The 25,566-nt window shown below is 47.2% G+C and overlaps 1 protein-coding gene across 5 annotated transcripts in view; it reads left to right on the top strand.

Moving 5' to 3' along the window:
- Nucleotides 1–25,566, top strand: part of LOC138663793 (oocyte zinc finger protein XlCOF22-like) — a 64,603-nt gene that overhangs the window by 20,744 nt on the left and 18,293 nt on the right. Inside the window, exons 2-7 of one of the 5 annotated variants that reach the window (XM_069750131.1) lie at nucleotides 1,644–1,745; nucleotides 3,773–3,923; nucleotides 4,051–4,230; nucleotides 4,961–5,084; nucleotides 5,170–5,267; nucleotides 6,435–6,501. In XM_069750131.1, coding sequence (XP_069606232.1) covers nucleotides 3,852–3,923; nucleotides 4,051–4,230; nucleotides 4,961–5,084; nucleotides 5,170–5,267; nucleotides 6,435–6,501 — 541 coding nt within the window. In that variant the 5' untranslated portion in view covers nucleotides 1,644–1,745; nucleotides 3,773–3,851. Of the gene's footprint in view, nucleotides 1–1,643; nucleotides 1,746–3,772; nucleotides 3,996–4,050; nucleotides 4,231–4,960; nucleotides 5,085–5,169; nucleotides 5,268–6,434; nucleotides 6,502–25,566 lie in introns of all 5 variants that reach the window. The other 4 variants (XM_069750132.1, XM_069750133.1, XM_069750134.1 and 1 more) reach the window with 4 other exon arrangements.

Below are 25,566 nucleotides of genomic sequence, written 5' to 3'. Positions count from 1 at the left end.
ATTAAATAGTACACGCAAAACGCCAGTGTCAACGTCTACAGTGAAGAGGCGACTCCGGGATGCTGGCCTTCAGGGCAGAGTGGCAAAGAAAAAGCCATATCTGACACTGGCTAATAAAAGGAAAAGATTAATATGGGCAAAAGAACACTGACATTGGACAGAGGAAGATTGGAAAAAAGTTATGGACAGATGAATCCAAGTTTGAGGTGTTTGGATCCCACAGAAGAACATTTGTGAGACGCAGAACAACTGAAAAGATGCTGGAAGAGTGCCTGACGCCATCTGTCAAGCATGGTGGAGGTAATGTGATGGTCTTGGGTTGCTTTGGTGTTGGTAAAGTGGGAGATTTATACAAGGTAAAAGAGATTTTGAATAAGGAAGACTATCACTCCATTTTGCAACGCCCTGCCATACCCTGTGGACAGCGCTTAATTGTAGCCAATTTCATCCTACAACAGGACAATGACCCAAAGCACGCCCCCAAATTATGCAAGAACTATTTAGGGAAGAAGCAGGCAGCTGGTATTCTATCTGTAATGGAGTGGCAAGCACAGTCACCAGATCTCAGCCCCATTGACCTGTTGTGGGAGCAGCTTGACCGTATGGTGCGCAAAAAGTGCCCATCAAGCCAAACCAACTTGTGGGAGGGGTATCTGGAAGCATGGAGTGAAATTTCTCTAGATTACCTCAGCAAATTAACTGCTAGAATGCAAAAGGTCTGCAATGCTGTAATTGCTGCAAAGGGAGCATACTGCGACAACAGCAAAGTTTGAAGGAGAAAATTATTGTTTCAAATAGAAATCTTTTTTTTAACCTTGTCAATGTCTGGACTAGATTTTTCAATTCATTTGGCAACTCATTTGATTAATAAAAGTATGAGTTTTCATGGAAAACACAAAATTGTCTGGGTGACCCTAAACTTTTGAACCATAGTGTAAGTTTCACATGTCGGTGTCATCACCAGCTCATCCAAATCTCCCATTTGTACTTCGCTCATGTCAGCAGCATCACTGCGCCTCTTTAGCCGAGTGTACACTTCTCTGCTTCAAAGGCGCACTGCACATAACGGGAAGTTCAATAGAGCCATCTTCTGAACTTGTTCATATTTGGGTATGTAATAAATGAATTGAAACCTATAGCAGATATAGACCATAAAAATGAACACTTCGTCTATGTATATGACCCAGGACATTATCTTGGAGTTCCATCAAATTCCTCCTGGAAGATTACCATTTCCTCCGACCAGCCCAGAAGTCGATTTTAATAAGACGGGCACAGGAACCCCCCATCACGGTCCCTCTGATCTGGTGGAATATCTTCCCATTAAATAGGAAATAGTTATGGGTAAGGATAAATCGAAGTAATTTGGGAAGAAATAGGTTATGTCACTACATCGTATGGTTCTGGATTTAAGAAAATAATTAGCCACCATGATCCTTTCTTCATGGGGAATACTGCTATATTGTGCCTCTACATCTGTGGAAGCCAAATAGTATTGTTCTCTATGACCATACCATCTAATTTCACCAAGAGATCATCTGTATCCCTGACATATGAAGGCATCGAAGTGACAAAGGGGCAGAGTATCTTGTTTATTTAAATCCCTATGTACTGACTTATGGAATTTACTTCTGACACTACAGGTTTCCTCCAAGTGCAGCAAAACCAAAAGAAACGAACTGGAGTACAAGCTGGTAAACAACGTGTAGGAACATGTTCACACTGGCTATCACACAGTAAGTACGGTAAGTAAAAAGCAAAAGTGCATATAAATAACATACGGTACTTAGTAAACTCTGTTTTTGATTAAAAAAGCCTAAAAGCCATGTCATCAAAACCAAGGTGTACGCTGTCATGACGGTCCTAACCTCTAGTAATATACGCTGTCACCCAGATCAGTATGTGTACAGAAGCTCAGCGTTTGATAAACTCTTAATCATTATTCACAGTGAAGATACTGTTGAGAATTTGTCAAAAATGACCTCAATGTCAATAGGTGCCAAGCAGGGCTGGGGCCCAAGTATGGACACCCAGCAATGGGAAGCTATGTAAACGTAATGTCCAGCTCAAAGAAAGTGAGGCCTCACCCTTGGGTGCACTGAGTGCAAGAACCTAAAGCATACATGGCTTTTACTTTTTATTTTTAATCAAAAACAGTATTTAGTAAGTACCCTATGTTATTTATATGCACTTTTGCATTTTACTTACCGTATTTTAGTTTATAAGACAAACCGGATTATAAGGTGCACCCCAAATTTTGAGGAGAAAAATAGGTGGCTGCTGTGAAGCGGGGTCCCAGGGTCAGTGCTGGTGGAGGCAGGAGTGGGGCGATGCTGCGGACCCCAGACTGGGAGAAAGGGGTGTTCGGATGTGCAACGCTATGGGTGTTTGGTGGTGCAGGGGCTCCGCCGACATTTTGGCGGAGCCCCCATACTTTCATGGTTTATATTGCGGAGGACTCCTGGAAAATGGCTGCTGGGGGGTGGCGCATGTGGAGATGGAGATCTTGGCGCTGAGATCTCCATCTGTGTATGCGCTGCCCCGGCAGCTATTTTCCCGGAGTCCACTGTAATGTAAGCCATAGAAGTACGGGGGCTCCGAGCTTTCACAAAATGTAGGCGGGTCCCACTCACCACTGAACATCCCCAGTGTCCCACCTGGGGTCTGAAGCAACGCGCCACTCTTGCCTCCTCCAGCAGTGACCCTGGGACCCTGCTCCACAGCGGCAGGTAAGGTATATCCGAATTATAAGACACACCCCCATTTTCCCCCAAAATGTTTGCGGAAAAAGTGTCTTATAATCCGAAAAATACGGTACTTTTAGTAGGATATAACTTAGGTTTTGTTGTCCTCTGAGTGGGTCTAACCCTTCGTGAACTTAATGGAGAGCATAAAAAGTGGGAATGGGGACAATTGGGTTCCATAAATTCACATTGTTTTCTTTGAGATTAGTTTTTCATAGAATGTAAAAAAGCCTTCAGCAATACACATTATCAGCTGGGCATCTATCTCCTCTGTCTACAGATATTAGCCGACATGTCTCCTCACCATTGTGTGTTTTTCTATATCTCGTATAGTTTTGGGTTGTTTTTAAATGTATTAATAGATATTGATATTTTAGGGGATTTCTTTGTTGGCTGTATATACAACAATAGTAATAACAGTGCTGTGAAGTAGAGACACACACCGACCCATTAGTGTCCTCTCTTCTGGAATAGGGCCAGTCCTGCCTTCCTCCGGGGGTGGACTGTGGATTACGCAATTAAAACTGATATATTCATCTTTTGGACCTAAACTTATTGTACCTATAAAAGATTTAGTGATTTTCTACATAGCTGTTGGCTCATGAACTTTTATTTTGTTTTTGTTTGATGTGTGGACTAAAGTATGTACAGTAGGTTTTATAGTAGAAGTCAGGAAAAAAAACAATGTAGTAAATTAGTAAAGATAATATCACATGAATGACTCCACACTACTCCTGTGTCACCACTGCTTGAGTCCTCCACCAGTCTCTATATTTCCTTGTCAGTTTCAAAAAATTAGAGATACCTATTGCCATCTAATACCTATTGCCATCTAAGCCAGTGATTTGGAGCATGGAGAAGATGACTAGGTCAGCAATTCAACTGATATCCCAAGCCATACTAGACTAGATAATATAGCATCCTCAAATTATGTCTCCTCATATGTTTCCTCTTATCATCTCCAGTATTTGTATTATTACATGGGATTCTTTATGATGTTACATCGGTCTCATTATCTTCATATTAAGGTCCCCTCGATATTGAATCCTCTCAGCGGAGATCTTCTATACTTTGACAGTTATTCTGATTTACCCATCAAGGTTGGATATGGACAAGAACAAAATGGCGGAGAGGCTATTACAACTTAACCTAGAGATCCTCCTCTGGCTTACTGGAGAGGTGAGAGATTCTGATGACGTCACATTACATCATTCTTATCTATGGGAATAGCAGATGGACAGAACTGGAGAGGTGAGGATTCTGGAAATGTCTGTAGTGAGATTTATTAATGTCTCTCCATAACCAGGATTATACAGTGGTGAAGAAGACCTCTAGTGAGCGCTGTCAGGACCCTGTGTCTGAGGGATGGGGAAGACCCCTGAGCCCAATCACGGGGCCTCCACCTCACCCCCTGATACATGAGGATGTCAATGACCCGAAGATCCTAGAACTTGCTTACAAGATGATTCAGCTGCTGACTGGAGAGGTGACACTCCTGGGGATGATGGGACATTATATAGTAACACTATAGTTAGTTAGTTGGTAGTAAGGCCGAAAAAAGACATTTGTCCATCCAGTTCAGCCTATATTCCATCATAATAAATCCCCAGATTTACGTCCTTCTACAGAACCTAATAATTGTATGATACAATATTGTTCTGCTCCAGGAAGACATCCAGGCCTCTCTTGAACCCCTCGACTGAGTTCGCCATCACCACCTCCTCAGGGAAGCAATTCCAGATTCTCACTGCCCTAACAGTAAAGAATCCTCTTCTATGTTGGTGGAAAAACCTTCTCTCCTCCAGACGCAAAGAATGCCCCCTTGTGCCCGTCACCTTCCTTGGTATAAACAAATCCTCAGCGAGATATTTGTATTGTCCCCTTATATACTTATACATGGTTATTAGATCGCCCCTCAGTCGTCTTTTTTCTAGACTAAATAATCCTAATTTCGCTAATCTATCTAGGTATTGTAGTTCTCCCATCCCCTTTATTAATTTTGTTGCCCTCCTTTGTACTCTCTCTAGTTCCATTATATCCTTCCTGAGCACCGGTGCCCAAAACTGGACACAGTACTCCATGTGCGGTCTAACTAGGGATTTGTACAGAGGCAGTATAATGCTCTCATCATGTGTATCCAGACCTCTTTTAATGCACCCCATGATCCCATGACTATGAAGGGAACAGGGGGGTGACGGTATCATTGTATGTGTCAGGTTCCTATAAGGTGTCAGGATGTCACCGTCTATTTCTCCTTGGAGGAGTGGGAGTATTTAGAAGAGCACAAAGATCTGTTCAAGGACGTTATGATGGCAGTTTCCCAGCCCCTCACATCGCCAGGTAATTGACAGGACTAAATACACACGGCCTATAATTATCTCTATGTAAAGAATGAATTCAGTCCCTGTGTATGTGTTTCCTCCAGTTCTATCCAGTAGGAGGACAACACCAGAGAGCTGTCCCCATCCTCTTCTTCCACAGGATTGTAAACAAGAAAATCCCAATGTTCCTCAGGATCATCAGGTAGGTGGAGAGAAGGTGCCATGAGATCTTCCCTATGATGTATAGACGGCTGTAAAGATCTTGTGTTCAGTCTTGTTTTATCCACCAGTATTACCATACTTTTAGGACTATAAGACACACTTTTTTCCTCCAAAAATGTGGAGGGAAATGGGGGTTGCGTCTTATAGTCTGGATGTACAGGCTGAGGTGGGGAAGCGGCATTGGCGGAGCAGTGAGTCACAGAGGCAGGAGCCGGCTTCTGCTGCTAACTCCTGTGCCCACTGCTAAAGAGAAATTAATATTCACTGCATTCACACACTGTGAGCTCTACTGAAGAGCAAAGAATGCTCACTGCTCTCCGTGCACACAGTCTCGGCATGCAGAGCAGTGAGTATTCCGGCAGCTGCCCTTCGACTTGCAAGCAGCGCATGACGTCCCTGCCATGCGCTGCTTACAAGCATAAAGCAGCTGCTGGCAAAGTAGTAGGACACTACGGGGGAGTGCCGGTAAGATAAGTGTAATATGTGTTTTGCTTTTTTTAAAAAATTTTTATGTTTTCTGATTCGGCTATTCATACCAGGATGAGGGTGGCGGACAATCATGGCAGTATAAGCATGGTTCCATGCATACCAGGATCAGGATGGGGGCCAATCATACCAGGTTAAGGATAGGGCCATGCATACTAGGATGAGATGGGGTCCTGCATACCAGGATATTGATGAGGAGGCATGCATACCAGGATAAAGGGGACCATTCCTATCAGGCTAGAGATAAGGGGGGCATGCATACCAGGCTAGGGATGAGGGAGCCATGCATACCAAGATTAGGATGAGGGTCATGCATGCCAGGACAGGGATAAGAGGGGTATACACACCAGGATAGGGACATATGGATGAGGAGGAGCCATATATACCAAGATAAGGATGAGGGGGTCATGTGTATCAGAATGGGGATGAGGGGACCATATATACCGGAATTGTGAATATTATGTACAGAATTGACCATGTTCTTTTGCTTCAATTTTTCCCCCTAATTTCCTCCTCTAAAAACTAGGTGCGTCTTATGGTCCGGCGCGTCTTATAGTCCAAATAATACTGTATATGTTTTATACTTTTGTAAAGAGAATGGTGGAGATGGAGGATTAGAGCTGATCATAGATGTGACTTCTCCATCTGTCTGTTGTTTCAGGGTGAAGATCTGACCAACATTAGTACTACAGAGATTAAAGAGGAGGTTCCCTCATATGACTACCCAGGTGAGTAGTAACCACTAAATGCAGTGAAATCACAGATTCATCTCAGTCATCAGCTTTCACTGCTTTATCAGCGGTTTAGTCTGGACATAACAATCTTGTGATCACCATTTTGCCATTAGACCCCGTACATATTCCTCCACTCGAAACATGTTCAATTACTTTGGGCATTGAAACTCCTTCTTCTATAGAACTTACAACCTGGAGGATCCAACTACCCCCTGAAATTAGAAGATTCTGACTCTTATCTGTCCTGATCTGTAAACTACAAAGTCTAATGATAGCTTATGTAGAAAGTGCTGACAAGTTAGAAAATCATTTTAAGTAAAATATTACAATGGCTTCCTAGAACCCTGATATTTTATTTAATAAATATACCTCCTCTCCCTTTTGTGCTGCTTAATGTGCTCATATGGTCCCTACAAGACCAAGTCCAGTCTTTGTGGCCAAACTTCGCTTTTATGATCCACAACATGAATTGTGCAATGAGGGCCAAGTGTGAATTTCTCTACAATAACAGAGTTTTATCCAGAATTTAAAATTTATTTTAAAGCCAACTAAGTTCAAAGAGTAAAAACTTGATTCCAGCTCACCCATTTGCTCTATGCTCATCCACCTGGTGCTCAGACACCAGCCTCGCCCTGGCCTCACATCAAAGAAAATAGAAAAAATTGGAGTCCGGCTCAACAGGACTGGACTTTCCTTTTCTTTTTCAAAAGTAAATATAGTGCATACAAAAGAAGGATTTACATGGTCGACATGACCCAGTAGATGCGTTTCGACTGCAGTAAGCAGTCTCGACCTCTGATGTATAAGTATGTCATGGCGATCATGCGCTGTGCAGGCGTAGTCACCACAAGGAGCTCGGCTTACATGATAGCTGAGACTCGGCTGTGACTGCCAGCTGTGATGCCTGTACCACCCCCAGTTGTTTAATCCCGTTAATGCAGCAATCTACAGTATATTGATCACAAAATATTTGGTAGGCTTCCGATTGGAGGCCCCGTGACGTCATCGCGAGAGACCAATCGTTGTAATGGCAACCCAGGGTTGTCAAGTTGACTTTCGGGCAGAATAATGAAAGCTAGCACTCAATGAATATAGTTCACAGTGCCAGTGAACGGGATACTCGATCCCACAAGTCATAAAGTCAAAATAATCACTGCACTCGTATGGTTTCCAATTGCATTAATCAAAAGTTTATTAAACTTGAATCAGTGAAAAGAGGTACTTGGCGAATTGACGTTTCGGCCAACCCGTGGCCTTGCTCACAAAATCACCTGTTAGAACTCTGTTGAATATAAAGAAAGGACCCTGTACGTTTGGTGAGTCAGATAAAGTGGTGTCGTTGCATAACCCAGCTGGAATGTTAGAGAACGTTTGCCAATGCACTATAGCCGTATTTCCGGCTGGAACGAGACTTGTGGCTGTCCTGCGAGTACAATAGGGGATAAACTTCAGGCTGTGTCCGTCCTGTGTTCTCTGGAATTTCCCGGAGGGAACATAAAGATATAGTGCTGTATCGCCTATACATTCAGGGGCACAGACGTGTTCTGGGATATAGTTGCGGAAGTGAACTCCCTGTGAGATGTGGTATGCTGCAGGTGGAGTTAGGATCTGCTCCACCGCCGTGACACAGGATTGTGTCGGCTTCCTCCACTTCGCCACCAACGCTTGCCCCTTGCCTGCACATGAGACAGAGACGGACGCTATTCCTAACTCATGTATCTGCATATTTCCCATAAGGGATGGGGGCACTGTTCTGGAATCACTGCGTTGAGAAACACGTGATGGTGTCTCCGCGGTGTTGGATGTTTTGGTCTCCCCGAGGCCAATTATCTGTGCCTTTATAGCTATTCCTAACTCCACCTGCAGCATACCACACAAGGAGGAGATACAAACTCCTTGCACATGTTGTCCTAGAGAACAGTGTTCACATTTTGCCCCAGCAAAGTTATAACACCCCCAGTGTGCACATTTGACGGCCACATTATTCTGAGTGCCTGTATAACAATTATGCTTCTTAAGTGCCCACTTAACATCTAATAATGTCCCTCGAGTCCCCCAATGTACAACTCCTCTATACATTATAATGGGCAAACAGCTCATTATAATAGAATAATACAATACAATAGTTTGACAATAAATGGCTTCACCCAACCACTAACCATGAGTGGAGAAAAAGTTTTGATGTTATCATTCATATTCTCTGAAAAAAGGCCCCCACTTTAGTTCCCAAACTGTATATTGGCCCCCCGCATTAGTCCCTAAGCTGTATAATGGCCCTTGTGTTAGTCCACCAGCTGTATAATGGCCCCTATATTAGTCCACGAGCTGTATAATGGCCCCTGCATTAGTCCACCAGCTGTATAATGGCCTCCGCATCAGTCCACAAGCTGTATAATGTCCCCCGCATTAGTCCCTAAGCTGTATAATGGCTCCTGTATTAGTCCACCAGCTGTATAATGGCCCCTGCATTAGTCCACCAGCTGTATAATGGTCCCCGCATTAGTCTCCAAACTGTATAATGGCCCCTGCATTAGTTCACCAGCTGTATAATGGCCCCTGCATTAGTCCACCAGCTGTATAATGGCCCTGCATTAGTCAACCAGCTGTATAATGGCCCCCGCATTAGTCCACAAGTTGTATAATGGTCCCTGCCTTAGCCCACCAGCTGTCCAGCTGTATCATGGCCCTGCATTAGTCAACCAGCTGTATAATGGCCCCTGCATTAGTCCCCAAACTGTATAATGGCCTCCGCATTAGTCCACAAGCTGTATAATGCCCCCTGCATTAGTCCCTAAGCTGTATAATGGCCCCTGCATTAGTCCACCAGCTGTACAATGGCCCCTGTATTAGTCCACCTGCTGTACAATGGCCCCTGCATTAGTCCACCAGCTGTATAATGGCCCCTGCATTAGTCCACCTGCTGTATAATGGCCCCTGCTGTATAATGGCCCCTGTATTAGTCCAATCCACCAGCTGTATAATTGCTTCTGAATTACTCTCTACAATGTATGAGGGCCCCCCACACTCTGAGGGTCCCCCACAATATGTATAGGGGTCCCCAATTGTTTATGATGCTCCGACATCATACTACAAGTTTTAATTTAAAAAAATCATAAACTCACCTAACCCAGGATCCTGACAAGTCCTGTGGCAACGCAACATGCTGCATAGCGACAACACGCACACCAAATGTCAAGAATCCCAGCGCAGAGCAATGACGTCACCGTACCAGGACTCTGATGTCCTGTGTGTGCGTAAACGCCTCAGTTGTTCTGTAGACCGTAGGCATACAGTCATCTGTGGTCTACAGGATAGAGAGTGGTAGGGCGGGAAGATCGTGTTTCCCTGTGCTCTACCGCAGGGCTTAACTGTATATGTGCTTTATACATGCTGATTAATCAGGACAGTGTAGCTCTGGGTGGGCCACTCTGTTCACTCTGCCCCCTCTCCCCCCCCCCCCCCGGTAGCTGCGCTACTGTATACTGTGACAACTGACATCAGATATTACACCAGTCACATATTACCCTCTATATAACATCCAATGTCGGTGAATATAAGGATGAATGACCTCAGTGAGATCAAAACATCCAACATCCAGAGACACCATCACGTGTTTCTCAACGCAGTGATCCAGAACACTGCCAACATCCCTTATGGGAAATATGCAAATGCATGTAGAAAAGCCGCGGAGACACCATCACGTGTTTCTCAACGCAAGCAATAAATAAACCAACGAAAAATATCACGACAAAAAAATCCCAAAATATTTAGAATAATGTAGATAAGTTTATTAGAAAATCAGGAAAAAGATGGCAAACACAGGAAATAGGAGGGGAGTACAACCACATAACACATGTCAAAAAAAGGACACTCACAGGACTAAAAGCCAATCATATAATTATATAGGCAACTCAGGACAGACCTGCTAACGTTGAAGTATCAAACTATATAGATATTGCACGGCGCCCATACTGCCTGATTGTAAACCAACTAGGTGCTAGGGTATAGGGTATAGATCCAAAAGATAAAACGGGCCACAGCAGAGCCACATAGAATAAATAATATATTTACCCGTATAGCACCAGGAGAGGAGTCCGGGAGTGGAGGTGATCAGCGGTCCACTACAGTGACCGGCCCCTCTGGCATTTGCCAGATGGTCAGTCCGGCCCTGGGTGCCACGACCCACTGGGAGAGTCCATGAGGTGCCAGAACATTAAAACCCCCCCATGAGTGACCCCATTTTAGGAACTACACCTGTCATTGAATTCATCTAGGGGTTCAGTGGTCATATTGACACCATGAGTGTCACACAATTTTATACCAAAGAGACAGCAGGCGGCGCCTGATGGGACTATTACTCCCATCAGCCTACCCCTGCTGCCGCTAATAACAGTGACAGCAGATTCGGCTGATGAATACCCCCATCAGTCGCCACCTGCACTATAAATAAATAAATAAATGAAAAATTGGCCTGGGGAAGAGGCACTCATTAAGGGTGTCCCCTATCACCTCTATTATTCCTTCTTGCAACTGAACCACTAGCTATCCATCTTCGTCTTAACACTAATATACAAGGTATAGAAATTGCATCAATTTCCCACAAGCTTTTTATGTTTGCAGATGATATATTACTTCTCCTATCAGCTCCACAGACCTCTTTGCCAGCTCTACTCCAATCCCTTTGTAATTTTTTTTTTTTTTAATTCTTTAGGTACGGTATATCAGGGAAAATAGTACAAACGGTTAGAAAATAGTTACCTATAAGGCTTCTTTCACACTTCTGTCTTCCAAATCTGCACAGGATCCATCAAGACGTTGAAATGACAGATCCTGTGCAGATTGTGGAAAACGTGTGCACTGGGCCCGTCTTTCTGACGGACCCGTCGAGGCTCTGTGCACCTGTTGTGTATTCGTCTTCGCAGCGGTTAAAAAAAAATAAAAAATCGCAATATTCTCACCTACCGGCGTTCCCGCACAGCATCACCGATGCTCCCGGCAGCTAGCGTTCCTAGTAATACATTGCGAGAAGTCGCGACTTCTCGCCAGATTTCGCAATGTACTACTATGAACGCTAGCTGCCGGGAGCATCGGTGACGCTGCGCGGGAACGCCGGTAGGTGAGAATATTGCGATTTTTTTTTTTTTTTTTTTTTTTTTTTTTTAAATTATTTTTCACATTCTATCTTGTTACTATTGATGCATAGGAAGCATCAATAGTAACAAGAGAAAGAGAGCGAGCAAGAGAGAATTTCCCTGACGGAAAATTCTTCCTTGCGTGCTCTCTTTGAAAAGGCGGGACCCATCGCTGGATTCCTGCTTTTAACAGGCAGCGACGCATAATGCGCCCATAGGCTACTATTGTAGCCACTGACAGGTAGTGCAGGATGCGTCGCTGACCGATTTTCCGACGTGCAGAAAAAACATTCCTCTGAACGTTTCTCTGCCCTACGGACCTTTTTTTTATGCAGGATCCAGTGAAAGACGGATGAAACGTTTGGCCATCCGTCACAATCCGTCGCTAATACAAGTCTATGAGAAAATGCAGGATCCTGCATTCTCAAAAAACGACGGATTGTGACGGGAGCTGAAAGACGGAAGTGTGAAAGAGGCCTTACAAATCAGCATTTAGTTGAACCAACGATAAGGTAAAAAGGTGGGGGGGGGGGGGGTTGGTTAGCAAGGGGGGGGATTATGGGGAAAAGGAGAATATAGGGAAGGGGTGAGGGGAGTTCAAAAGCATTGGTTAGGTTGGGTTATCTATGTCAAACAAGGTATCATTGGGTGGAATTACCAACTATTAACAACAAAAGGGGAGGTACACATAGTTGAATACTATAGCATATAGCCAAACTAACAAATTCGCCAGGAGGTAAGTATATGAGGGCCAGAGACATATGGTCCATTATGGTGAGCAGAATGTGCAAATGTGACAATAAGGAGGCTTAGTCTCACAGAAAGTACAGACATATATAAGCTATGTCTTTCCACTTGAATTATAACTATGTAATTGCTTCCAAGGAGCCCAAGTTTTGCTATATATTTCATGGGTGCGTGATTCCCAGCTGGTGAGTTCCTCCAGGCGGGAAACTTGATTCACTTTAGAGATCCATCCCTGGAAAGTGAGAGGGGATTCGTCTTTCCAGTGCACAGCGATTAAGTGTTTTGCTGCACTGATTAGTAAAGGGAGAAGGCCATGTTTCAATGGTTTAAAGGTAACCTGTCACCCCCAAAATCGAAGGTGAACTGAGCCTACCACCATCAGGGGCTTATCTACAGCATTCTATAATGCTGTATATAAGCCCCCGATGTATCCTGAAAGATGAGAAAAAGAGGTTAGATTATACTTACCCAGGGGCTGTCCCGGTTCTGTTCTGGTCCGATGGGCGTCGCGGTCCGGTCCGGGGCCTCCAATCCTCTTAAGATGACGTCCTCTTCTTGTCTTCACGCTCCAGTGCAGGCGTAGGGGACATATTGTGACCAGGGGGGCATGTGCCTGGCAGCACAGGGAGGCATATAGTGACCCAGGGGGGCATGTGCCTGCCAGCACAGGGGGGCATATAGTGACCCAGGGGGGCATGTGTCTGCCAGCATGGGGGGACATATAGTTACCCAGGGGGGCATGTGCCTGCCAGCAGCACAGGGGGGCATATAGTGACCCAGGGGGGCATGTGCCTGCCAGCAGCACAGGGGGGCATATATTGACCCAGGGGGGCATGTGCCTGCCAGCAGCATAATCGGGCATAATGTGACCAGGAGAGCATGTGCCTGCCAGCACAGGGGGGCATATAGTGACCAGGGGGGGCATGTGCCTGCCAGTAGCACAGGTGGGGCATGTCTCTGCAAGCACAGGGGGGCATATAGTGACCCAGGGAGGCATGTGTCTACCAGCAGCACAGGGAGGCATGTCCCTGCCTGCACAGGGGGGCATATAGTGACCCAGGGGGGCATATGTCTGCCAGCACAGGGGGGCATATAGTGACCCAGGGGGGCATGTGCCTGCCAGCAGCACAGGGGGGCATGTCCCTGCAAGCAGCACAGGGGGGGCATATTGTGACCGAGGGGCATGTGCCTGCCAGCACAGGGGGGCATATAGTTACCCAGGGGGGCATGTTTCTGCCAGCATAGGGGGACATAGAGTGACCCAGGGGGGCATGTGCCTTCCAGCAGCACAGGGGGGGCATGTCACTGCAAGCAGCACAGGGGGGCATATTGTGACCGAGGGGCATGTGCCTGCCAGCACAGGGGGGCATATAGTGACCCAGGGGGGCATGTGTCTGCCAGCATAGGGGTACATATAGTGACCCAGGGGGGCATGTGTCTGCCAGCAGCATAGGGGGGGGCATATAGTGACCCGGGGGGGGGGGGGTTGGGCATGTGCCTGCCAGCAGCACAGGGGGGCCTGTCCCTGCCAGCAGCACAAGGGGACATATTGTGAGCAGGTGGGCATGTGCCTGGCAGCACAGGGAGGCATATAGTGACCCGAGGGGTATGTGCCTGCCAGCAGCACGGGGGGGGGGGGGGGGGTACATGTGCCAGCACAGGGGGGCATATAGTGACCCAGGGGGGTATGTGCCTGCCAGCAGCACAGGGGGGCATGTGCCTGCCAGCAGCACAAGGGGGCATAATGTGACCAGGAGGGCATGTGCCTGCCAGCACAGGGGAGCATATAGTGACCGGGGGGGGGGGAAGGCATGTGTCTGCCAGCAGCACAGTGGGGCATATAGTGACCAGGGGGGGCATGTCCCTGCAAGCACAGGGGGGCATATAGTGACCCAGGGGGGCATATGTCTGCCAGCACAGGAAGGGAGGCATGTCCCTGCCTGCACAGGGGGGCATATAGTGACCCAGGGGGGCATATGTCTGCCAGCACAGGGGGGCATATAGTGACCCAGGGGGGCATGTGCCTGCCAGCAGCACAGGGGGGCATGTCCCTGCAAGCAGCACAGGGGGGGCATATTGTGACCGAGGGGCATGTGCCTGCCAGCACAGGGGGGCATATAGTTACCCAGGGGGGCATGTTTCTGCCAGCATAGGGGGACATATAGTGACCCAGGGGGGCATGTGCCTTCCAGCAGCACAGGGGGGGCATGTCACTGCAAGCAGCACAGGGGGGCATATTGTGACCGAGGGGCATGTGCCTGCCAGCACAGGGGGGCATATAGTGACCCAGGGGGGCATGTGTCTGCCAGCATAGGGGTACATATAGTGACCCAGGGGGGCATGTGTCTGCCAGCAGCACAGGGGGGAATATAGTGACCCAGGGGGGCATGTGTCTGCCAGCAGCATAGGGGGGGGCATATAGTGACCCAGGGGGGGGGGCATGTGCCTGCCAGCAGCACAGGGGGGCCTGTCCCTGCCAGCAGCACAAGGGGACATATTGTGAGCAGGTGGGCATGTGCCTGGCAGCACAGGGAGGCATATAGTGACCCGAGGGGTATGTGCCTGCCAGCAGCACGGGGGGGGGGGGGGTACATGTGCCAGCACAGGGGGGCATATAGTGACCCAGGGGGGCATATGTCTGCCAGCACAGGGGGGCATATAGTGACTCAGGGGGGCATGTGCCTGCCAGCAGCACAGGGGGGCATGTGCCTGCCAGCAGCACAAGGGGGCATAATGTGACCAGGAGGGCATGTGCCTGCCAGCACAGGGGGGCATATAGTGACCGGGGGGGGGGGAAGGCATGTGTCTGCCAGCAGCACAGTGGGGCATATAGTGACCAGGGGGGGCATGTCCCTGCAAGCACAGGGGGGCATATAGTGACCCAGGGGGGCATGTGTCTACCAGCAGCACAGGGAGGCATGTCCCTGCCTGCACAGGGGGGCATATAGTGACCCAGGGGGGCATATGTCTGCCAGCACAGGGGGGCATATAGTGACCCAGGGGGGCATGTGCCTGCCAGCAGCACAGGGGGGCATGTCCCTGCCAGCAGCACAGGGGGGCTTATAGTGACCCAGGGAGGCATGTGTCTGCCAGCAGCACAGTGGGGCATATAGTGACCATGGGGGGTATGTGCCTGCCAGCAACACAGGGGGGCATGTCCCTGCAAGCACAGGGGGGCATATAGTGACCAAGGGGGGCATGTGTCTACCAGCAGCACGGGGGGCATATAGTAACCCAGGGGAGGCATGTGCCTGTCAGCAGCACAGGGGGTGCCTGTCCCTGCCAGCAGCACAAGGGGACATATTGTGACCAGGGGGGCATGTGCTTGGCAGCACAGGGAGGCATGTAGTGACCCAAGGGGGCATGTGCCTACCAGCACAGGGGGGCATATAGTGACCCAGGGGGGCATGTCTGCCAGCATAGGGGGACATATAGTGACCCAGGGGGGCATGTGCCTGCCAGCAGCACAGGGAGGCATGTCCCTGCAAGCAGCACAGGGACCGGGGGGCATGTGCCTGCCAGCACAGGGGGGCATATAGTGACCCAGGGGGGCATGTGTCTGCCAGCATAGGGGGACATATAGTGACCCAGGGGGGCATGTGCCTGCCAGCAGCACAGGGAGGCATGTCCCTGCAAGCAGCACAGGGGGGCATATTGTGACCGGGGGGCATGTGCCTGCCAGCACAGGGGGGCATATAGTGACCCAGGGGGGAATGTGTCTGCCAGCATAGGGGGACATATAGTGACCCAGGGGGGCATGTGCCTGCCAGCAGCACAGGGGGCATGTCCCTGCAAGCAGCACAGGGGGGCATATTGTGACCGAGGGGCATGTGCCTGCCAGCACAGGGGGGCATATAGTGACCCAGGGGGGGCACATAGTGACCCAGGGGGGGCATGTGCCTGCCAGCAGCACAGGGGGGCCTGTCCCTGCCAGCAGCACAAGGGGACATATTGTGACCAGGGGGGCATGTGCCTGGCAGCACAGGGATGCATATAGTGACCCGGGGGGGGGGGGGGGGGTATGTGCCTGCCAGCAGCACGGGGGGGACATATAGTGACCAATGGGGGCATGTGCCTGCCAGCAGCACGGGGGGGGGGGGGGGGGGCATGTGCCAGCGCAAGGATGGATGTTATATAGATACCAGGAATAGGGACATATGATTTGTAAGACGGACACTGGCATTATAAGACAGACCCCCATTTAACATAAAAAATTATTTTTTTTCTTTTTCTTCTCCAAATTTAGGGGTGCGTCTTATAATCAGGTGCGTCTTATAAAGCGAAAAATACGGTAGCTTGGTATAAACATGTAGGGTCTTTAGTGATAAATACTCCCAAGTATTTTAATGTTTGCATGGGCCAGTTAAAGGGTGAATGTTTGCAGAGGATGGCTATATGGGAACTCGGTATGGTTATATTGAGGGCTTCCGACTTGGTAGGATTGATTTTAAAATTGGATATATGGCCAAATTGATTTAATATGCTAAGTATTGTTGGAAAGGCTAAGAGCGGATTGGTTGTGAGAAATAATAAATCATCTGCAAAAGCTAACGTTTTCATCTCTGTTCTCCCAATCCTTAGACCTTTGATGGATTCCTCTTGTCTGACCATTTGAATGAGTGTCTCTATGGTCAGGGTGAATAAAGAGGGAGGCAATGGACACTCCTGACTAGTACCATTGTTAATACTAAAGCCCCGGGTGGAGGCAAAAGCTATAGATTGAATGATCTTCGCCAAATTGTCCCTGCCCCTCACAAACCCAGCCTGGTCTGTATGGATTAACTTGGGGAGGACATCGCCAAGTCTCCTAGCCATAATTTTGACCCACAGCTTAGTATCAGCATTAAGCAAAGAAACCGGTCTGTAACTGGCACAGAGATTAGGCTCTTTCCTGTCTTTCGGGAGGACAGAGATGAAGGCTTCTAAGGATTGTTTAGGCAAGTGATGTCCAGCTTAATAAGAATTAAACAGTGTCATCAAATGTGGAAGAAGGGATTTCATATATTTTTGTAGTATGAGATAGGAAGTCCTTCGGGGCCAGGAGCTTTTCCATTCAGGTTACTCGATAAAGTTTCAAGTATCTCCTGAGTAGTAACTGAGTAGTAGGAGCTGTTAGTAGGGAGTGACCTTCTGGGGTGGGCTGAGGTAATTGTAAAGGGTCAAGGAACGAGGAAATCTTTTCTGAAGCCACAGTTGGATCTAAAGTATCCATTGGTGTGCCAAGATTATATAGCCCTTCATAGAACTTTTTAAACTCTTTGGCAATATCAGCAGTCTCAATGGCTGTTGAGCCATCAGTGGAGTTAATTTGCTTTATAGAGGTTTTATCATTGCATTTCTTTAGTAGTGAGGTCATAAGTGTGCTGCCTTTATTGCCATGAAGGTAAAACTTCTGGCAGCTTTTCATATAAATCTTGGCTGAGTGGATATTTAATAAATCTCTAAGGGCTTGCCATAGCTTAATTAGTTCCTCTTGTACCTCGGTTGTTAATGATCGTTTATGCAGGGTTTCAAATGAGTTAATTTCATGAAGGATATAAATAATTTCTCTCTATCGTTTTTTCTTTAAGTGTGAAGCCAATGCCACAAATTCTCTCATAACGGCCTTATCAGCCTCCCATACCATAGGCTGTGACGGGCCTGAATGAGAGTTTTCTTGGAAAAAAAAAAGGTTGAGAGAATTGGAAAGCTTAGTAATGTGGGCTGTAGAATCTAAGAGCATTTCATTTAAGGTCCAAGAGTGGAGGGGGTTAGACATGGATGTGATGATGATAATTTCTAAAAATATTGGGGCATGGTCCGAAATTGAGATGACATCGATATTTGCTGATTTAACAAGTTGAAGGTTTGGGGATTGCATCAGGACATAGTCTAGTCTGTGATAACTATTGTATTGGGGTGAGAAAAAAGTGATATCCTTGGTCGAAGGGTGCAGAGTTCTCCATGGGTCTATTAAATTAAGGGATTGCAAATTAAGGTGTAATTCTCTTAAGGTTTTTGAGGCGATAGAAGATTTGCCAGATGAGGTATCTATTAGTGTATTTAGTGGGATATTGAGGTCTCCCCCCTACAATAAGTAGGACTTCAGAAAATAAGCGGAGGGTATGTAGGATTTTAATAAGCCATCCAATTTGATTGCTATTGGGAGCATAAAGGTTGCATTAGGTAATTGTAGTATTAACTAGTAGGCCCTTTACCATAATATATCTACCATCCGGGTCAGATAGGGTGTCTTTCTGCAGTCACCTTCCACGACAGCAGTACTGGAGGATGTCTCCCCGCCCTAATGGGGGACAGGAAACACAAAAGAGGTTAAATACCCTCCCCTTCCTGCAACCTCCAGTGTTTTTCCTGTCCCCTATGGGGCATGAAGAGGTCCTGCTGTAGTGCTGCCGTGGCCGGCGATCGGAGCACGCAGTTTTCACTTACATAGCCGGGCAGCCTGGGTCAGGTACGCTGCTCCTGTCTCCACATGATGTGTGACTCGGGACCCTATCTCCCGCTCCACCCGCGCTTGTTCGGGGGTAAAGCGGAGCGGTGTTGTGCGGCCGGGGTCCCCGCGGGGCTCTCCGGCTTCTTCCTCTCCTCTGGCCGGAAACGGTGGACGCGCGAACTGGAAGTACCTCGAACTTCCGGTACACGGCATGTGCGTTCCAGCGGTGGAGCGCACGCGCGTCCTGCAGACTACGATCGCTGCATGTGGGGCATGGCGGTTCTCCCCTTACGCCTGGGACCCGGAGAGGAGGAGGAGCACACAATCGGACGCAGTAACCTCGGTATTTAACCCTGGTTAGATCACTTCCAGGTAAGGTCCCCTGTCTGTCTGTCTGGACTGCAGTACTGACTGACCATGGATGGTGACAGACCTGTCTCTGCATCTGCTGAGCCCTGCGTCTTCCCTCCTACCGTGAGTAGTGGGCTATGGTCCCTCTTTCCCTGTATACCCTAGGGTGCTATATACTTAGTCCCCTTCTCTCTCTTTTTTAGGGAGACAAGGCTTCTGCCCCTAGAAAGGACAAATCTTCCAAGAAAACGGAAGATTGAAAATGTGGTGTGTGTGCGTCAAAGCTTCCTTCCTCATGCAAGAAGAAGCTTTGCCAACCCTGCACTGAGGAAGTATTGCGCTTTGAACAACCATCTTTGTTCGAGAGCATTAAGACCCTCATCAAACAAGAGGTTCGGTCCTCTGTATCGGCCCTTTCCCAGTCTCTGTTACCACAGCCACCTCCTCCTAAAAAAATGAAAGTGGCAACGGTTATTTCTGACTCAGATTCTGGTGAACTACATTCTTCTGATTCAGAGGATTTGTGGGAGAATGAGGGCTCCACTTCTACCCCCAAAGAGAAAAATAAGAAATACTATTTTTCCTCTGAAGACATACGTGAACTAATCAGTATGGTCAGGGGGACAATGGGCGTGGAGGAGGAGGAGAAGCCGTCAGTGCAGGATGAGATGTTTGGTGGCTTAAAACCTAAAAAATTGAAGGCGTTTCCAATACACAAAAATGTCCAGAGTCTCATTCTCCCTGAATGGGAATCCCCTGAGAAGGGGCTTAGTGTTCCATCTGAACTAAAAAATCGTTTCCCTCTTGATGGAGACGTCTCTCTGTGGGATACCCCGAAGGTAGACGTAGTCTCTAGAGTCTCAAAAAAGACAACCCTCCCATTTGAGGATTTTTCCCAACTCAGAGACCCCATGGACCGTAAAATGGAGAGTCTACTAAGGAGATCTTGGAATACTTCCACAAATCTCCTTGGAACAAATATTGCATCTACTTGTGTGGCTAGGTACCTATTCCGTTGGCTCCGCACGCTTGAGGACCACCTTACCCAGGGAGCATCTAGAGAAGTAATCCTAGATTCCCTTCCTCTTCTCCAGAGAGCTACGGGCTTCCTCGCCGATGCTTCGGCAGAGTCCGTCAGAGTGGCAGCTAAGTCAGCAGTACTTTCTAACTCGGCCAGGAGAGCTCTATGGCCGAAGTCCTGGAGTGGTGACATCACGTCCAAAACAAAGCTCTGTGCCATTCCTTTTCAAGGCCGCTATTTATTTGGGCAGGCTTTTGATGATATAGTAGACAAGGCAACAGACAAGAAAAAAGCGCTTCCTGAGCAGAGGAATCCGAAAAAACGTTTTTTTCATCCCTCAAAGGAACAACCCTTCCAAAAGGAGTTCAAGGGGAAAGGCAAGTCAGGACGCTGGAGCTATCCTAAAGGGGGGAAGGGTAGGGAATATCCTCGTTCCCCAGTCCCAGCAAACCCCTGACAAGCAGTGACTACGCTGTTGTGAATTCTGCTTTTGTGTTCCCTCCAGTGGTTGTAGGTGGTAATGCAGTTGTCCCTGATTTGCAGTCATGGTCAGGTGTATCTGCTGATTGCAGTTCTGACTGGGGTATTTAGGTGTGCAGGATTCATTAGTCCTTGCCAGTTGTCCATGGTTCAGGGAGGTTTTGGATCTTTGTCTGGTTCCTCCTGCCTTGCTGCCAATTCAGCAAAGATAAGTGTTTGGTTTTTTCTTCTGTGGCACACATGCTGTGTGCTTAATAATTTTGTGCTATTCGTTTGTTTTCTCTTGTCCAGCTTAGATTGTGTCAGTGTTTTCTCAGTCTTGTTGGATTCTCAGGAGTTGCAGATATACGCTCCACATCTTTAGTTAGATGGTGGAATTTTTTGTATCATCTGCTGTGGATATTTTTTGGAAGGGTTTTAATACTGACCGCTTAGTATTCTGTCCTATCCTTTCCTATTTAGCTAGAAGTGGCCTCTTTTGCTAAATCCTGTTTCCTGCCTGCGTGTGTCTTTCCTCTACTACTCACAGTCAATATTTGTGGGGGGCTGCCTATCCTTTGGGGTTCTGCTCTGAGGCAAGGAAGAATTCCTGCTTCCATCTATAGGGGTATTTAGTCCTCCGGCTGTGTCGAGGTGTCTAGGATTTGTTAGGCACACCCCACGGCTACTTCTAGTTGCTGTGTTAAGTTCAGGATTTGCGGTCAGTACAGTTTCCACCAACTCCAGAGAAAGTTCCATGCGGCTCCAAGGCCACCAGATCATAACAGTACAACTGGCAACTAATGAGTTGAATACATCTCAGAAGAAGGGAAGAAAGGTGTTGAGCCATTTTTTTTTCTGCACTCTGCTTTGTCTTCTCTTCCCCCTTTTTCTCTGGGTGGCTGAAGAGTCTTGTGCTAGCATGGATGTTCAGGAATTAGCTTCTCGTGTGAACCAGCTTGCTGCTAGGGTACAGGGTATTTCTGATTATATTGTTCAGACTCCTGCTTTAGAGCCGAAGACTCCTACTCCTGATTTGTTTTTTGGTGACAGGTCCAAATTTTTGAGTTTTAAAAACAACTGTAAACTGTTTTTTGCTCTGAGACCTCGATCCTCCGGTGATTCCATTCAGCAGGTTAAAATCGTCATCTCCCTGCTGCGTGGCGATCCACAGGATTGGGCATTTTCCCTGGAATCTGGGAATCCGGCTTTGCTTAATGTAGACTCCTTTTTTCAGGCTTTAGGATTATTATATGATGAACCTAATTCTGTGGATCAAGCGGAGAAGACCTTGTTGGCCCTGTCTCAGGGTCAAGAGGCGGCAGAATTGTATTGTCAGAAATTTAGAAAATGGTCTGTGTTGACTAAATGGAATGATGATGCTTTGGCAGCAATTTTCAGAAAGGGTCTTTCTGAATCCGTTAAAGATGTTATGGTGGGGTTTCCCACATCTTTCGGTCTGAGTGATTCTATGTCTTTGGCTATTCAGATTGACCGGCGCTTGCGGGAGCGCAGAACTGTGCGCGCTGTGGCGTTGTCCTCAGAGCAAATTCCTGAGTCAAAGCAGTGTGATAGGATTCTGTCTAGAACGGAACGACAAGGTTTCAGACGTCAGAATAGGTTGTGTTATTATTGTGGCGACGCTTCTCATGTCATTTCTGTCTGCCCTAAGCGGACAAAGAGGATCGCCAGTTCATTTACCATCAGTACTGTACAACCTAAATTTCTGTTATCTGTGTCCTTGATCTGCTCATTGTCATCATTTTCTGTCATGGCATTTGTGGATTCAGGCGCCGCCTTGAACTTAATGGACTTTGAGTTTGCCAGGCGTTGTGGTTTTCCCTTGCAGCCTTTGCAGAACCCTATTCCTTTAAGGGGCATTGATGCTACACCTTTGGCTAAAAATAAGCCCCAGTTTTGGACACAGGTGACCATGCGCATGGCGCCAGCCCATCAGGAAGATTGTCGATTTCTGGTGTTGCATAATTTGCATGATGCTATCGTGCTGGGTTTTCCGTGGTTGCAAGTACATAATCCTGTGTTGGACTGGAAGTCTATGTCTGTGACTAGTTGGGGTTGTCAGGGGATTCATAATGATGTTCCTTTGATGTCAATCTCCTCTTCTTCCTCTTCTGAAATTCCTAAGTTTTTGTCTGATTTTCAAGATGTATTCGATGAGCCCAAGTCCAGTTCCCTTACACCCCACAGGGACTGTGATTGTGTTATTGACTTGATTCCAGGCTGTAAGTTTCCTAAGGGCCGACTTTTCAACCTGTCTGTGCCTGAACATACCGCCATGCGGAATTATATTAAGGCGTCTTTGGCGAAAGGGCATATTCGGCCATCTTCTTCACCGTTGGGAGCGGGCTTTTTTTTTTTTTTTGTTGCTAAGAAGGATGGCTCCTTGAGACCCTGTATTGATTATCGCCTCTTGAATAAGATCACGGTCAAGTTTCAATACTCTTTACCTTTGCTTTCTGATTTGTTTGCTAGGAAGGGGGCTAGTTGGTTTACTAAGATTGACCTTTCGGGGGCATATAATCTTGTTCGTATTAAGCAGGGTGATGAATGGAAAACTGCGTTTAATACGCCCGAAGGTCATTTTGAATATTTTGTGATGCCATTCGGGCTCACTAATGCTCCATCTGTTTTTCAGTCCTTCATGCATAATATCTTCCGGACTTATCTTGATAAATTCTTGATTGTATATTTGGACGATATTTAGATTTTTTTCCGATGATTGGGAGTCTCATGTGGAACAGGTCAGGATGGTATTTCAGATCCTTCGTGACAATGCTTTGTTTGTGAAGGGGTCTAAGTGTCTCTTTGGGTGGCAGAAGGTTTCTTTTTTGGGCTTCATTTTTTCTCCCTCATCTATGGAGATGGATCCGGTTAAGGTTGGTTCAGGCCATTCATGATTGGATTCAACCCACATCTGTGAAGAGCCTTCAGAAATTTTTGGGTTTTCCAAATTTTTATCGCTGTTTCATTGCTAACTTCTCTAGCGTGGTTAAACCCTTGACCGATTTGACGAAGAAAGGCGCTGATGTGGCGAATTGGTCCTCTGCGGCTGTCTCTGCCTTTCAGGAGCTTAAACGCCGATTTACTTCTGCTCAGGTGTTGCGCCAACCGGATGTTTCTCTTCCGTTTCAGGTTGAGATTGACGCTTCTGAGATTGGGGCAGGGGCCGTTTTGTCTCAGAGGGATTCTGTTGGTTCCTTGATGAAACCGTGTGCCTTCTTTTCCCGTAAGTTTTCGCCTGCTGAACGCAATTATGATGTCGGCAATCGGGAGTTGTTGGCTATGAAGTGGGCGTTTGAGGAGTGGCGACATTGGCTTGAGGGAGCTAAGCACCGTATTGTGGTCTTGACCGATCATAAGAATCTGATTTACCTCGAGTCTGCCAAACGGCTGAATCCTAGACAGGCTCGATGGTCCTTGTTTTTTTTCCCGTTTTGATTTCGTGGTTTCGTATCTTCCGGGTTCTAAGAATATTAAGGCTGATTCCCTCTCTAGCAGTTTTTTGCCTGATTCTCCTGAGGTCCTGGAACCGGTCGGCATTCTGAAAGAAGGGGTGGTCCTTTCTGCCATTTCCCCTGATTTACGACGGGTTCTTCAGGAATTTCAGGCTGACAGACCTGACCACTGTCCAGTGGGGAAACTGTTTGTTCCTGACAGATGGACTAGTAGAGTTATTTCTGAGGTTCACTGTTCTGTGTTGGCTGGTCATCCTGGTATTTTTGTTACCAGAGATTTGGTTGGTAGGTCCTTTTGGTGGCCTTCTTTGTCACGTGATGTGCGTTCTTTTGTGCAGTCCTGTGGGACTTGTGCGCGGGCCAAGCCTTGTTGTTCCCGTGCTAGTGGGTTGCTTTTGCCATTGCCAGTCCCTGAGAGGCCCTGAACGCATATTTCTATGTATTTTATTTCTGATCTTCCGGTTTCCCAGAAGATGTCTGTTATCTGTGTTGTTTGTGACCGGTTCTCTAAGATGGTTCATTTGGTGCCTTTGCCTAAATTGCCTTCCTCTTCAGATTTGGATCCGTTGTTTTTTCAGCATGTGGTTCGTTTGCATGGTTGTTATGATCTGGTGATTAAGGAGCGACATGCGTCTAGCTCTGAGCAGGTGGCAACTATACTGACCGCAGTCCCTAAGCTCAACACAACACTAGAAATAGCCGTGGAATGCTCCTAACTCTGCCTAGGCATCTCGTCACAGCCTAAGAGCTAACTACCCCTAAAGATAGAAGCAGGAAAACTATCTTGCCTCAGAGAAAATCCCCAAAGGATAGATTAGCCCCCCACAAATAATAACTGTGAGAGGAGAAGGAAATGACATACGTAGTATGAAACAAGATTTAGCACAGGAGGCCACTTCTAGCTAGATAGAAAATAGTACAGGACAGAACGCTGTGCGGTCAGTAATAAAAACTAGAAAAAGTCCACCGCAGAGAAATGCAAAAATCTCCACACCTGACTAAAGGTGTGGAGGGCAAACTCTGCAGCCCAGAGCTTCCAGCTTAGCTGAATAGATCCATACTGAAAAGCTGGACAAATGAACAAATACAAAGAAAGTGCTGAACAACAAGTCCACAACAAGAGAACCGCAAAAGGACAAGCAAGGACTTAGCTTTGATGAACTGGTCAGAGTGTCAGGAAAGTCCTAAGAGCAATGACTCCAGGCAGAAACAATTGACAACTGGCATTGAATGAGGGATAAGGCCAGACTAATATAGCCGAGCCAGAAAGACGATCAGTGAAAACAGCTGCTGAAGCTAAATCCAAGAAGCAGCCATACCACTAAAAACCACAGGAGGGAGCCAAAGAGCAGAACTCACAAAAATGCTACTTACAACCACCGGAGGGAGCCCAAGAGCGGAATTCACAACAGTACCCCCGCCCCCCTTAAGGAGGGGTCA

This window comes from Ranitomeya imitator, chromosome 2, assembly GCF_032444005.1.
Source record: "Ranitomeya imitator isolate aRanImi1 chromosome 2, aRanImi1.pri, whole genome shotgun sequence".
NCBI lineage: Eukaryota > Metazoa > Chordata > Amphibia > Anura > Dendrobatidae > Ranitomeya > Ranitomeya imitator.
The sequence above is the reverse complement of the archived record's forward strand: the minus strand, read 5'-3'. Positions and strand labels throughout refer to the sequence as shown.